Genomic DNA, 13,677 nt, shown 5'->3' on the forward strand with positions numbered 1-13,677 from the left:
GTGATAGGGAAAAGTTGTAGTAAAAAATGTCTAGCGGATGTAGGGTTAAATGTATCTCCTTTTTTTTTTTTTTTTTTTTTTTTTATTTAGTGGAAATGAAATTCACCATATTTAAGATGAATAGTTTCACATTAAAAAAAAAATTCACGAACATCTGCCCAGTCTACCAGTTCATAAGTGAACCCTTAAAACAGGGAGGTATTCAGCTAGAGAAAATAAGTATTTGCTATATTATCCCAGCATTAATGATTTGAATGAATACCTAATGCTATTTTAGTTTTCAAGTTCAAAAGTTTGCAAGTTTTAAAAAAGATTTCAACCTCTGGTTATTTTTAAGTGGCAGAATTATCTCTTGTGTTTAATTATTTTCTGTGCCTAATTTGTCTCATGCTCATTTGTTCTCATTTGGCACATTTATTACTCATCAATATTGAAATTCTATAAAATGATATAGAAGAGTATTTAATGTTATCTAAAAGCGTACAGTATATAGAGTGAAACTTATATGTTCTGTGCTTTTTAAGAGTATGCTTAGGAAAGGGCTTGAAGATTATGTATGACAACATTGACAGTGATTATCCCTAAGTGGTATGATAATGAATGATTTGTTTTTTCTTTTTGCTTCTTTATATTTTATTAAATGTCTTCTGAAGATGCGAAAAGAAGAGAAATGTAAAATACCTTATGAAGTTACAGTTTGAAATTTTGCTTCTAAAATGTGTACTTAAGGGTTTTGGCACATAAGTTTAGTCAATTTTTTTTTAATTAAAGGGAAATTAGGAAACAGTACTTCAGGCCTTTAGGTGTTGATAGTTCATTTTTTTTTTAATTGCTGTAGATATTAACACATAAAGCTTTATTTTCTTTTTTTAGTAAGAGAGCTTGATAACAGAAGACAATATTAGTTGTCACACTGTATGAGTTTATAAACTCTAAGGCATAGAGTAAAACTAGATGTTAGTTCCCCTTTTATCAAACTTACTCTTCAAAGTTACACATGTACATGTCTTCTATTTTAGGGTTTTCTGTGCTTTTTAGAAACACTGGTTTCTATGAGAAATCTTACGTTCTTCTTGCTATTTACTTACTATAATAAAGCACTTTATTCCCTCTAGTTCCTTGAGTAACTTGTGATCATTGATCCTGAAGTACTTGTACCTACTGTTCCTACTATCACAGTTTAGGCTTTTTCCAAACACTTGGAGAGTTACTTACGATGAGCTACTTTATTCCTTGACTGCTGACATAACCAAGCCTAAATTATATTTGGTGTTAGTTTAACTTAAGACAGAACATCAGCTAAAGATGAAAATTTCTTTTAAAATATTTTGAATATTGTAGGCAGATTTAAGAATAAGGTTAAGATGGTTTTATGTGCCAGTTTCATCTCATTTTTCTCTGTTTACTGCCTCACCCTCATTTTCTTCCAGCACTCATCATGTTTTGTGACCTGGTACATTCCTGATTTCTGGCATATAACATTGATAAATAACAAGATGAATCTCTTGGTTTCATATTTAGTATAAGACCTAGGCCACAAACATCTAATGGAGTCATGGGTAGAAAATAAGATCTAAGAAATTATTGCAGACGTTTAACTTTTAAATTGCAGACTATCGGTGGTCCATGCCAAGTCATAGTTCACAAGTGGGAGACTCATCTACAACCACGATCAATAACCCCTTTAGGTATGGGCATTAACTGCATCTGTTTGAGGCATATGCATTAAAGTTACTAATATGCTGCACAATGGCTTAGTGGGATTTAATAAATTTTTATTCTAAAGTTTAAGGTCAATGCATTGTCAGTACTGCAAATTTCACTTAGCATATCATGGATCTTTTAAAACTAAACAGTTCTTAATTGCCTTTCTTTATAAACTTTGTTAGAAATGCTTGCCAAGTTATTTGGGGGGTGGTTAGATTGATTTATTGTGGAATATTTATTTTCATTTGGAGTAGTTACAGAGTTTGTAAAATACCATTCTTCTTGACTGAGCATCCATGGCTTTGATTACTTGCTCAGAGAGCTTCAGAGAACATTTGAGGAAAGAATTAATCCAAAACAAAGATTCTTAAATTTTTAACTTTGAATAGTAAGAGCAGTAGAATAAGTTATCCTATTTATTGTGTTTTGTTTTGTTTTGTTTTTAACTAGTAAGTACTTGAATAAGCTTGTATGATTCTGAAATCGCATTCAGATTTCTTGGTGGTAGCAGACGTATTTTCCTCCTAATTTACTTAAATACCTGCTGGCTATGTTTAAATGGATAATCAGTTTTGTTTTGTTTTTTAAACATCATTCAGTTTTCTTGTGCCTAAAAATGGCATTTCTCTTCATACAAGTATTTTTGAATTTTCTTTTCCATACTGAGATTATAAAATTTGAAGTTCATTTCACATACGTAAATTCCCCACTTGGATTCATCTGTAAATTGACTCAGTGCTGAAAACTGTTTCTTTTAGTTTCTAGAGAGAATTAACACTTAAAGATAATAAATGGCTTGCTAGTAGCTATCTTAGATTAGAAAGTAGTGAGAGATCCTGCTTTACCCTGTGGCAAGGGCACATCTTTGTTTAAACAGATATTTCATTCCATCCTCTTTATTGGATTTTCTTTTTTTGTTGTAATACATTTTTGATAGTATATTTAGAATTTTCATGATAGTGTACTTTAGAATTATAATAGTCCCATACTGAGGTTGGAAAATAATTAGGTATTAAAGATTAAAAAATAATTTGCGTTTGGAAGCATCTTGCCGTTAAATATATATTTACTTATTGTGAGAAGTGAGATGTTTGTTTCTGGTCTTCTAAAAATTAATGTTATACTTTTAGAAAACATAACTTCTAAACTTAAGAGCTGCGTGAAATCTACCAAGAATCTTTATTGGAAACTATCACACTTATTTTAAGGAATATATCAGACTTACGTTTATCGTAAAACTGGGAAAGGAAGTAGAAGGGGAGATAGCCTTTTACTCAAGAGGGTGGGGCTTACCAGCTTTTCTTACTTAGCTGAAATTTCTGTTAGAAGGGAATGTGCTAGCACTTATTCTTTTGGTAGTTCCTCACAGCTCTGTATACGCAGGTAAGTTTGTGCTGTTTGTAAAGCTTGTAGCCGGCTATAGAGAATAGTTGGGGTTTGAGGAGAATTACCTGTTAGATAAGTTCAGAATATGCACTACATAAGAATAAGCATTTTAATTGTGCCAAGACCTTTGGTTTAAACAATCAGCCGGGAGATACTGTTGTCCAGCAGCCAGTCTCATAAATTGGTGGGTGCAGAGGTTTGCCCCAGAGCCTCCAGAGCACCTCTCTGAGGAGTTTTCTTTCTCTTCTTGTAACACCACGAATCATCACCAAGTTTGTAAGCATTTTTACCGTTTGAGAGTCTCCTTAAAAGGGAATTCTTTATTGAGGGCTACAATAAATATGCTTATTCACTTTGCGCTGCTTGTAAATTTTAGATTTAATATTTTTAAAAATCCTTAAGGTGGGTGATTTCTCAGTTGTTCACTCTGTATACATCATGAATTTTAACTAAGTTTTTTTATTTTCCTTCAATTCTAGAAAGTGAAATTATTATTGACGACGGACAATTTGGAATCCACAGTAAGTGAGACTGAGTTTTGAAGATCTTTACTACTGATAATTGAGATGTTACTTTACATTTCATTGGAAACAGCACAGGGAACTATGACAGAGCATGATATTGAAAACAGAGACTAGATCCAAGAAACAAGTACATTCTCTTAAGTAATAGTTTCCAATATAATTCTTAAACTTTAAAATTTTATCCTTTCGGTTTGTATTTGACTGGTGACTTTGGGTATATGAGTTAATGTACTTAACTTGAAAGTATTATACCTAACTGTTAATATATCATCACTTTTTGACATTTATGTTTGATATTAATGTTTCTAAATGTTCTAAACTCTTCAGCTAAGTTTGTGCATTTTGTGTATGTGTATATGCATTTACAGTAAGATCCAGATTAAACAAAATGTTCCAGTAATTCTCCTGAGATTTTTAACAATTAACTTACAGTATAGTAGACAACGCTTTTTCTTCTGAATATGTTGAAAATGTTACCCATTCATATATTTTTTTGCTTCAGTAAATACTTCATCCTGAGGGTTTAAGTTGTCTTCAATGACTGGAATTCTCACAGTATAATAGCATTATCATGCTAAACTGCATTTTTATTTTAGAACCTATACTGTAGAAGTCAAAGATAGAAGCGGGGGGGGGGGGGGGGGGGGGGGGGAGGTGGTGAGCAGAATGTGTGCTTGCAGTGACTGTGAACCAGAGATAAATTGCTGATCCTAGATACTTGTGTTTATGCATTTCAAAAATATACATGCTTAGACAGTATTTGGATAGGAATTTAACTTCTTTTCCTTAATTTTATTTGGGATTACTGTATTTATATTACATTGTAAGGTAGCCTAAAATACTTGAATAGCTTTAGCATGTAGTGTTTTAGAGTCTTGTCTTCTTTATTTACAAAAGATTATATTTTTATGTCACATGTTTTAGAGAGCTTGGTTTATGGAGTAGTTTTCTCATGTCCTTAACTATAGTGCATGACATTACATCCCTCTATTGTATGTTAGTTACTATGTGTAGTTATAAATGTATGGCATTTCTTTCCTCCTTTGTAGTTGTTATTCTCTTAAAACTCAGCTTAAGTTAGCTTTCAGGATGAAAAGCCATTTCTCCAACTTTGTCCATTTCTGAGAAGAGTTTAAAATTAAAAAGGATAATGGTTTCTCTTTATTTTTAAGATTTGAAAATTATTAAACCTTTTAAAGTTATACCTAAAGGAAAAGGTTTCGTCTTTTTTTTTTTCAAGTCCTGTTGATAAAAAAAAAAAAAAAAAACAACAAAACAACTCACGTTCAGAACAGTTGGTAACTCTCTGGTATTTATGAAACTTTCATTACATATGTTAGCAAGAAATTTCAAGTTAAATAATGCTAACACAGTGTTACCATGATCATGCAATTTATTTATGGCAGAAAATATAAATGTGAGAATACACAATTCACTCACAGTTTTGTCCTTACCTTCTCATGTTTGGAGCTTCAGCTGTAGTGATATGACTAGTTTCACCTGCATAGCTCATGTGAAGCTTTGCAAGTGTGATCCCCAGTGAAACAGCTGCTAGATTAGAGATATTTGGAACATATATTCTTCCAGAAATAGATTTGTATAACTTCGATAATGGATTCAGTGAGAATTTACTTAAGTTTAAATTTAATTTACGTAAGTTGTTACATATGGTTAGTTGTTAATATTCATTTAACTTTTTTCCCCTTAATATAAAAGTGTTTTTCAGTGATAAATTTAAGACTATCTCTGTGTTTGCTTTGGAGAGAACTTCCAGTGATATATAACTTGAGTGTATTAAAATGTGAACATGAACTAGAATTATCAACGTGTGTTGTACTTAACAGATTGCTTCAAAACATATGTATAATAATTACTGTTTTCATATTTACTCTGCCAGATGGTGTTGAAACTCTGGATTCTGGATGGCTGACATGTCAGACTGAAATAAGATTACGTTTGCATTATTCTGAAAAACCTCCTGTCTCAATAACAAAGAAAAAATTAAAGAAATCTAGATTTAGGTATTGCAATGTGTGTATGTTACTTAGACCATTTGTTTTTACTAATGCTGTAGATTTCTTTTTTTTTTTTTTTTTAATGTTTATTTTTGAGAGAGAGAGTGCACGCACATGAGAGGGGGACGGGTAGAGAGACACACACAGAATCCAAAGCAGACTCCAGGCTCTGAGCTGTCAGCACAGACCCCGACATGGGGCTCAAACTCATGAACCAGAGATCATGACCTGAGACAAAGTTGGACACTTAACTGACTGAGCCACCCAGGTGCCCCTGACCCATTTGACTTTTAGCCTTTAAGTGTATAAACTAAGAACATAACACACCTATAGATAATGTTACATTTTCTAATTGAAGGGTCTTGTAAGAGTGAACTGCCTCCCTGACTCAGATTGTTACAGTTAAACATACTAGTCTTTTTTTTTTTTTTTTTAATGTTTATTTATTTTTTGAGAGAGAGAGAGACCAAGCATGAGCAGGGAAGAGGCAGAGAGAGAGAGGGAGACACAGAATCCAAAGCAGGCTCCAGGCTCCAGGCTCCAGGCTCCAGGCTCCAGGCTCCAGGCTCCAGGCTCCAAGCTCCAAGCTGTCAGCACAGAGCCCGACATGGGGCTTGAACCCACAAACCATGAGATCATGACCTGAGCCAAAGTTGGACACTTAATCAACTGAGCCACTCAGGTGCCCTACTTCTCTTAGTCTTAACTGCTAAATTTGAAACCAGAAAATTTTGGTTTTATATAGATAAGTGATTTCCAAGTGTATGTATCTTTGTAGTTTCTACTATTTAAAATTTCTTAGTGTTGCAGTATTTAAATTTGCCATTTGAACCCTGCGTTGGGCTCTGTGCTGACAGCTTGGAGCCTGGAGTCTGTTTCAGAGTCTGTGTTTCCCCCTCTCTCTGCCCCTCCCCTGCTCGAGCTCGCTTGCTCTTTCAAAAACATTAAAAAAAAAAAAATTTTTTTTTTTTTTTTTTTTTAAGAAATTAGATAATTAATGGTTGGGGTTCTGCTTGGATTGCAAATGCATACGGAGTCCTATACCATTCTTGTTTATGTAGAAGTTACTTTGAGTATTTGTATATATTATTGTGTTACTCAGGCTTATATTGGGATCTTTTTGTATAACCATACTTTGGTGGGCTCTACTAATTAAGTAACTGATTCCTATTGAAATAATTGTGTATGGGACACCTGGCTGACTCAGTTGGAAAAGTACGTGACTCTTGATCTCAGGGTCTTGAGTTAGAGCCCCATGCTGGGTGTAGAGATTACTAAAAAAAAGAAACTTAAAAAAATTCTGCATAACTAGAAATTTGTGTTTGTTCTGACCACCTTTCCCCCACCCCCCAATTCATATTAGTGATAGACTAAACCCTCATGGCATAGGAAATAAATTTACCTGCAAGAATATCAGGACTTTAAAAATCTAGCAAAGGTTAAACATTTTAACACTTTTTTTTTTAATGTTTATTTGTTTTTGAGAGAGAGAGAGAGAGAGAGCGCGCGCGCGCGCGGGAGTGGGGGAGGGGCAGAGAGAGAGGGAGACACAGAATCTGAAGCAGGCTCCAGGCTCTGAGCTGTCAGCACAGAGCCCGACGCAGGGCTCGAACTCACGAACCATGAGATCATGACCTGAGCCAAAGTTGGACACTCAACTGACTGAGCCACCCAGACACCCCAAAAGCTTGTACATTTTAAGTTAAACACTAGACGTGTTGTTCTGTCTCATTATCACTAAGTTTTAAATACAAGTTTCTCTTTTATTTGACTTCATCAATAAGGGGAAAGCAGTGTCTCTTTATGATAGATTATAACCTTCATATAGCTACTTGAAGAAAACCTTTAACATAAATGACTAAAATTCTTTCGTGGATCCCTTTAAACTTGAAATTTTTTATTTTATTAAAACTTTTTTTTTTTTTTTTTTGCTAAAACACATTGCTGTTAACAAAATTGTCATTTTTTATTTTTATTTTATTTTTTTTAATGTTTGTTTATGAAATGGGAGAGACAGAAAGTGAGCAGGAGAGGGGCAGAGAGAGGGAGACACAGAATCTGAAGCAGGCTCCAGGCTCTGAGCGGTTAGCACAGAGGCTGACGTGAGGCTCGAACTGACAGTCTGTGAGATCATGACCTGAGTGAAGTCGGTCACCCAACTGACTGAGCCACCCAGGTGCCCTAATAGTCATTTTTAAAAAAATCTTTATGCCTTTCTTGCCCACTTATTACTATGCAGTTGTGATCTCTTTTCATATATCCTGGTAGAAAATGTTTGTTCCTTCAGGCTAACTAATAGAGTCAATTGTCCAGAACTCTTAAGAGTTAGACTTCTGAGAAAAGATGATTTTTGTTTCTATTATTAAAATACTACTCTTGATTTTACTGTGTGATTATAGAACAGTATTGCTAATTGAGTTGTGTAGATATACCCTCTGAGAGACCTTGGGCCTCAGCAGTGGTTGGAGGCAGTAGGTTATGTAGAGAGAGCAGGCCCCACTAAAACAGTTCCATTATTTGTGTTATCAGATCTCATTTAAATCTAGAGTGAAAAGTTTTCATACCTTAACTGTTACTCTATACAGCAGGTAACATCACTTCTATGTTAATAGTTTATAATTGTTTAATCTATGTACACTGTTTTCTTTTTTCTTTTGTAATGTTTATTTTTGAGAGAGAGAATGAGAACGAGTGGGGGAGGGGTGCAGAGAGAGAGAGACACAGTATCTGAAGCAGGCTCCAGGCTCCAAGCTGTCTGCATAGAGCCCGATGTGGGGCTTGAACTTGTGAGATCATGACCTGAGCTGAAGTTGGACATTTAACCAACTGAGACACCCAGGCGCTCCTAATCTATGTACATTTCAATTGGTGCAAGAAATATTCTAGAATTGAGTTGACTCTTTGGCATTACAAGTATGCTATGCAAGTAATTGTTTCTCATTGGGAGGAGACTGGTTTTTGTGGCTCTGTGGCTTAGACAGTTTGGTCTTTGTTTTCATTGCTTGAAGCCTATAAAAAGTTTTAGACCCTTGGTCTGTTTTTTGTTCATTTGTTTCATTTAGAAAGCACATAAATATAAATACATAACACATGTAAAAAGTATGCATACACACAAATAGATTTAATACAATATTTTTCCTTAATAATGTGCTTTTCCCAGAGTACCTGGACTCACTGTGGATAAGGTAGAAGAAAAGGGAAAAGTTTTAATTTACAGCCTCCAACTCTAGTCTTTTAATGTACACTAACAATATGGTTCAATTTTATGCTTGTTTTACACGTATGTTCTTTAGTAAGACATTTCAGAAGAATTTGGCATGGCCAGTTATAAATGAGATAATAGTAAATGCCTCTGTAGATTCAGTTTTTTAAAAAACAATGAAAACAACTTCAGGCATAATGAGCATGTATCTTGTTTTTTTTAATACTTTGCAGAAATATATGTAAATAAAAACATAAGTATTTTATGAAACAACTAATGCCATAACCTGTAGTATGATGCAGTCTTATATAATATGGTATTTGTGTTATTTAAAGAATTAGCATATTCAAGGAAAACTTGTTTTTTAATTAAAAAAATTTTTTTAACATTCATTTTTGAGAAACAGAGTGTGAGTGGGGGAGGGGCAGAGAGAGAGGGGGACACAGAATCTGAAGCAAGCTCCAGGCTCTGAGCTGTCAGTGCAGAGCCCAACGCAGGGCTGGAACTCACAAACTGTGAGATCATGACCTGAGCTGAAGTCAGGGGCTTAATCAGTTGAGCCACCCAGGTGCCCCCAGGGAACACTTTTGAATTTAGCATTTAGGTAACATTTGTATGAATTTTCCTCTTCCATTTTTGTTTTTTGCATTTCATTATTTTTTCCTTTCATGTAGGGTAAAGTTGACACTAGAGGGCTTGGAAGAAGATGACGATGATAGGGTGTCTCCTACTGTTCTTCACAAAATGTCCAACAGCCTGGAGATATCCTTAATAAGCGACAATGAATTCAAGTGCAGGCATTCGCAGCCAGAGTGTGGGTATGGCTTACAGCCCGATCGTTGGACAGAGTACAGCATACAGACAATGGAACCAGATAACCTGGAACTAATATTCGATTTTTTTGAGGTAAGTGATTATTTCACTGAGGGGATTGAGAAAGAATGCAAGCATGGGCTTATTTTTATATGTTTTAATTTTTGTAGTCTGATTTGTGTAAACCCATGATCATACATCTTTTTAGATGTTTATTCTCTATACATTTTAGCAGGCTTAAAAAACTTGGAGTTGATAGACTCAAGTACTATAAAGAGAATTTCAGCTGAATTGATTAATGTTTTACATCAATGTAAGTGCCTGTTTTTTTTGTTTTTTTTTTTTTAAGATTTTTAACGTTTTATTTTTTATTCTTTTTTTGTTTTGTTTTGTTTTATTTATTTTGAGAGAGAGAGCAAGGGAGAGGGGCAGAGAGGGAGTAAGAGAGTCCCAAGCAGGCTCTGCACTGTCAGCACAGAGCCTGATGCAGGGCTCGATCTCACAGACTATGAGGTCATGACCTGAGCTGAAATCAAGAGTCACTCAACCCACTGAGCTACCCAGGCACCCCAAAGAATTTTTTATTTTTAAGTAATCTCTGCACCCAACATGGTGCTTGAACTCACAACCCTGAGATCAAGAGTCACATGCTCTTCCAACGGAGCCAACCAGGTGCCCTTGTGCCTGTTCTAAATGTAAATGAATATCCAAAGGAGCCGCTAAGGGTAGAGGGACAAGTAGACTGTATAACTATTGGTGGGCAACCCAGTGTAACCAGCATGATTGTGTCCTCTTTATGACTGAAGTCTGTGGTTTATTGAGGCATTTTATTGTAAGAATGCATCATAACAGTGAACTCATTTTTGCAACTTTACTTGATATTATAAATACGTAGTAAAAAATAGTTACTGTGAAAATTGTGCCAGGTTGTTTAGAATCTGCTACCAGCTTTCTAGAGCTGCTTGTGACTCTCAGCATTAGAGCTCTCTGGCTTGCTGGCTGTACAGGTGCTCTCCTCTCCACAAGTCATGCGGGGTCCTCCACTGAGGTCCTTGCTTTATTGTGCCTGGCTAGTAGTTATGTGTACTGCTTTCCTGACACTCTTGCTCTTTGTCATTGCACTCCCATTTCCATTAGATTAGAGCACCTAACCACAGTTTTGTGAAAATAGCAGAATACAGAATGGATTTAAGCTCACAGGTAGCGTTACCCATAATTAAAATCATTATAGTCTTCAAGTTTTAATAGTCTTTATGCATAGCTGTTGCAACTGGCATTTTGGCTACCTTGCATTGTATGGGATTTAAAGTGTTCCTTTCAAAAAACTACAATAAAGAATTCTATTTTTAAAAAAAATCTCTGATTCAGTGTTCCCTAAGTAATAAGATCTGTGGGACTTTATTATAAAATGTGAGGTTTTGGTTGACTGTTTCCTTATTTCTTCAGGACCTACCTTTTAATACTCTCTTGAACATCCTAACTTCCTTTTCATTTGGTGAGCAGTTTTGGAAATACTATTTCTTTCATAGATTAGGCTGATAAAATATCCAGTGTAATCTCAAAGTGAGTATTCAGTTTTCTAGAGAGTTAACTATCCCTTTATGTCACCTGTGTGGATTCATTTTTAGAGAATATAATACACATTAACAGCCCACTACAGATACTTATTAGTCTTTGAATGTAAAAGTACTTAGAAACTTCATCAGTGTTTTAAATTCATCTAATACATGTTAGAGGATCAGAAGTGCAAATCAACAGTTACAACTAATCAAGTACCATATAAAATCTTAAAATATTATATATTAAAAGAAAATGTATCTTTTATATTACAAAGAAGCTATCTGAATTACTTGAATATAAGTTTGATTCATATTTTATGGATCTTCCTCCATAGGTTCTGGATTAATAGAAAATATTGAAGTGTAAGAAATTGAATTACTTCATACCTCTTTTTTTTTTTTTCCCCAGGAAGATCTCAGTGAACACGTAGTTCAGGGTGATGCTCTTCCTGGACACGTGGGGACAGCATGTCTCTTATCATCCACCATTGCTGAGAGTGGGAAGAGTGCTGGAATTCTCACTCTTCCCATCATGAGCAGAAATTCCAGAAAAACAATAGGCAAAGTGAGAGGTAAGCCTGGAGAAGCAGAGGGTCCCTTTACAAATGAGCAAAGATTAAGTTCAAATTTTAGCTAGGGTCAAATTGAGCTTTTGCGAATGGTGGTGATTAAATTAGTAATTTGTTTTAGAATATTTACTACTATAGTAACAAGGGGCATCAATTACATTTTCTGGAAGCTTTATTTGAATCAGTTTTGACTTGTTATTTTCTATTTGATAGAGATAAAGTTGGTTTGATTGGTATTGAAATGTAGTGCCATTTAAATGTTCATCGTGGCCTTTTTAATCATCTTTGTTTCTCCCCTTTTTTTCTATGAAAGTTGACTATATAATTATTAAGCCATTACCAGGATACAGTTGTGATATGAAATCTTCATTTTCCAAGTATTGGAAGCCAAGAACACCATTGGATGTTGGACATCGTGGTGCAGGGAATTCTACAACAACTGCTCAGTAGGTTGACTATTTGAGTGGTATTAGCATTTGGTAGCTTATGCATGGTAAGGTTCCATTGGTTTGGACCACTAAAGGTCAAATGAGCCTTTTATTATTACCTGGGATTTAATGTAATTTGGTGATTAGGGTTCCCAATTCAAATTAATTGGAGACTCTCTCCTAAGACTATCTGGTTAATCTAATGTCTGCTGAACTGATGTCGGGAGGGACGTTAACAAGAGAAATCCAGGAAAGCTTGATGTGGGGAGGCAGCCCAAACTTCAGTCTGTTGTGATCCCAGCTTTTGGCATGCTTCCCTTTCTGGGGCTCAGTTTCCTCACCTATTCTCAGTATCATTTCCATACTACTGCCCTGCTGGGTGTCAGCCTTTCCCCACTCCCCCGGTCTGCCAATACTTAAGTCCTCTGAGGCACCATTGCAAGGAGCAAGTATCTGTGTCTCTCATACTTCATGCCGCTGCAAGATTGTTTTCCTTGATAGGTCAACTCGGGGAGGTATGCGTGGGTGTGGGATATGTTTATATTAAGCTTGTAAATACCTGTAATCATTAGAGCTCGCATTTATGGAATAAATGCATACACCAACTAAGTGATGGTCACAATCTTAATTTGGTGGTGGCAGAAGTAGCCTCAAAACAGGATAAGAACTGTTTCCATTGTTGAAGATAGAGTTGGCTTATCACATTTGTTTTGTCTTTTCTATAGTGGATGATAACTATATATATTTCTTCTCTTTCAGGCTTGCTAAAGTTCAAGAAAATACTATTGCTTCTTTGAGAAATGCTGCTACTCATGTAAGTGACCCTCTCTTCTTTTAAACAACTTGGGAATATTGGTCCAAAGGTAGGAAAGTAGAGAAATGTGGGCCTGGGGAGTCTCTTCCATTAGTAGCTTAAAAAAGTTAAGTAGGTTGAAACTGTATGCTTCTTCTGAATGTATATCTAAGTGAAAATAAAGTATCTCTAAGCATTTGTTTTTAGATTCTTGGTGAAGATTGGCATGAAAACAATGGAATCATTAGCATCTTTGTTTGAGGTTACAAGTTTTGAGTGATGGGGGCAAGGAAAACATTCCCCAGTAAGCATTCGTTTTCATTAACTCAGTAATGTGCTCATTCAGATACTTTGGAAATAATGCTTATAGAAGGATTTGATAGTGGTTTTATGTTAACATTTAAGTCTGTCAGTTTATATCCTGCCTACCATCTTGATTATGTTAAATTATGTTAAATTAAGAAATTTATCCAGTTATAAAGTGTCCATTTTTTAGCTTGTAGTTTTTTCCAGCAACTGCAACTTGACATATTTAATCAAGAACCTGAGATTCCCCTGTGGCTCCCTGCTGCCCTGTACCTGACCAAAAGGCCTCATGCTCCCAAGTTAGGCTAAGGTGAAAACGGAGGACCATCTCATGCTCTTATTATCATTTTTTTCCCCACAGTGTCCTCCACATGC

The 13,677-nt window shown here is 35.3% G+C and overlaps 1 protein-coding gene across 2 annotated transcripts in view; it reads left to right on the forward strand.

Moving 5' to 3' along the window:
• The window catches only part of GPCPD1 (glycerophosphocholine phosphodiesterase 1), a 48,795-nt gene that overhangs the window by 16,109 nt on the left and 19,009 nt on the right, over window positions 1–13,677 (forward strand). For both annotated transcript variants that reach the window (XM_078444246.2, XM_060612762.3), the window contains exons 5-11: window positions 1,613–1,688; window positions 3,573–3,614; window positions 5,515–5,638; window positions 9,509–9,740; window positions 11,616–11,778; window positions 12,089–12,221; window positions 12,963–13,017. In XM_078444246.2, the coding sequence (XP_078300372.1) occupies window positions 1,613–1,688; window positions 3,573–3,614; window positions 5,515–5,638; window positions 9,509–9,740; window positions 11,616–11,778; window positions 12,089–12,221; window positions 12,963–13,017 (825 nt within the window). The remainder of the gene's footprint in view (window positions 1–1,612; window positions 1,689–3,572; window positions 3,615–5,514; window positions 5,639–9,508; window positions 9,741–11,615; window positions 11,779–12,088; window positions 12,222–12,962; window positions 13,018–13,677) is intronic.

This window comes from Panthera onca, chromosome A3, assembly GCF_046562875.1.
Source record: "Panthera onca isolate mPanOnc1 chromosome A3, mPanOnc1 haplotype 2, whole genome shotgun sequence".
Lineage (NCBI taxonomy): Eukaryota > Metazoa > Chordata > Mammalia > Carnivora > Felidae > Panthera > Panthera onca.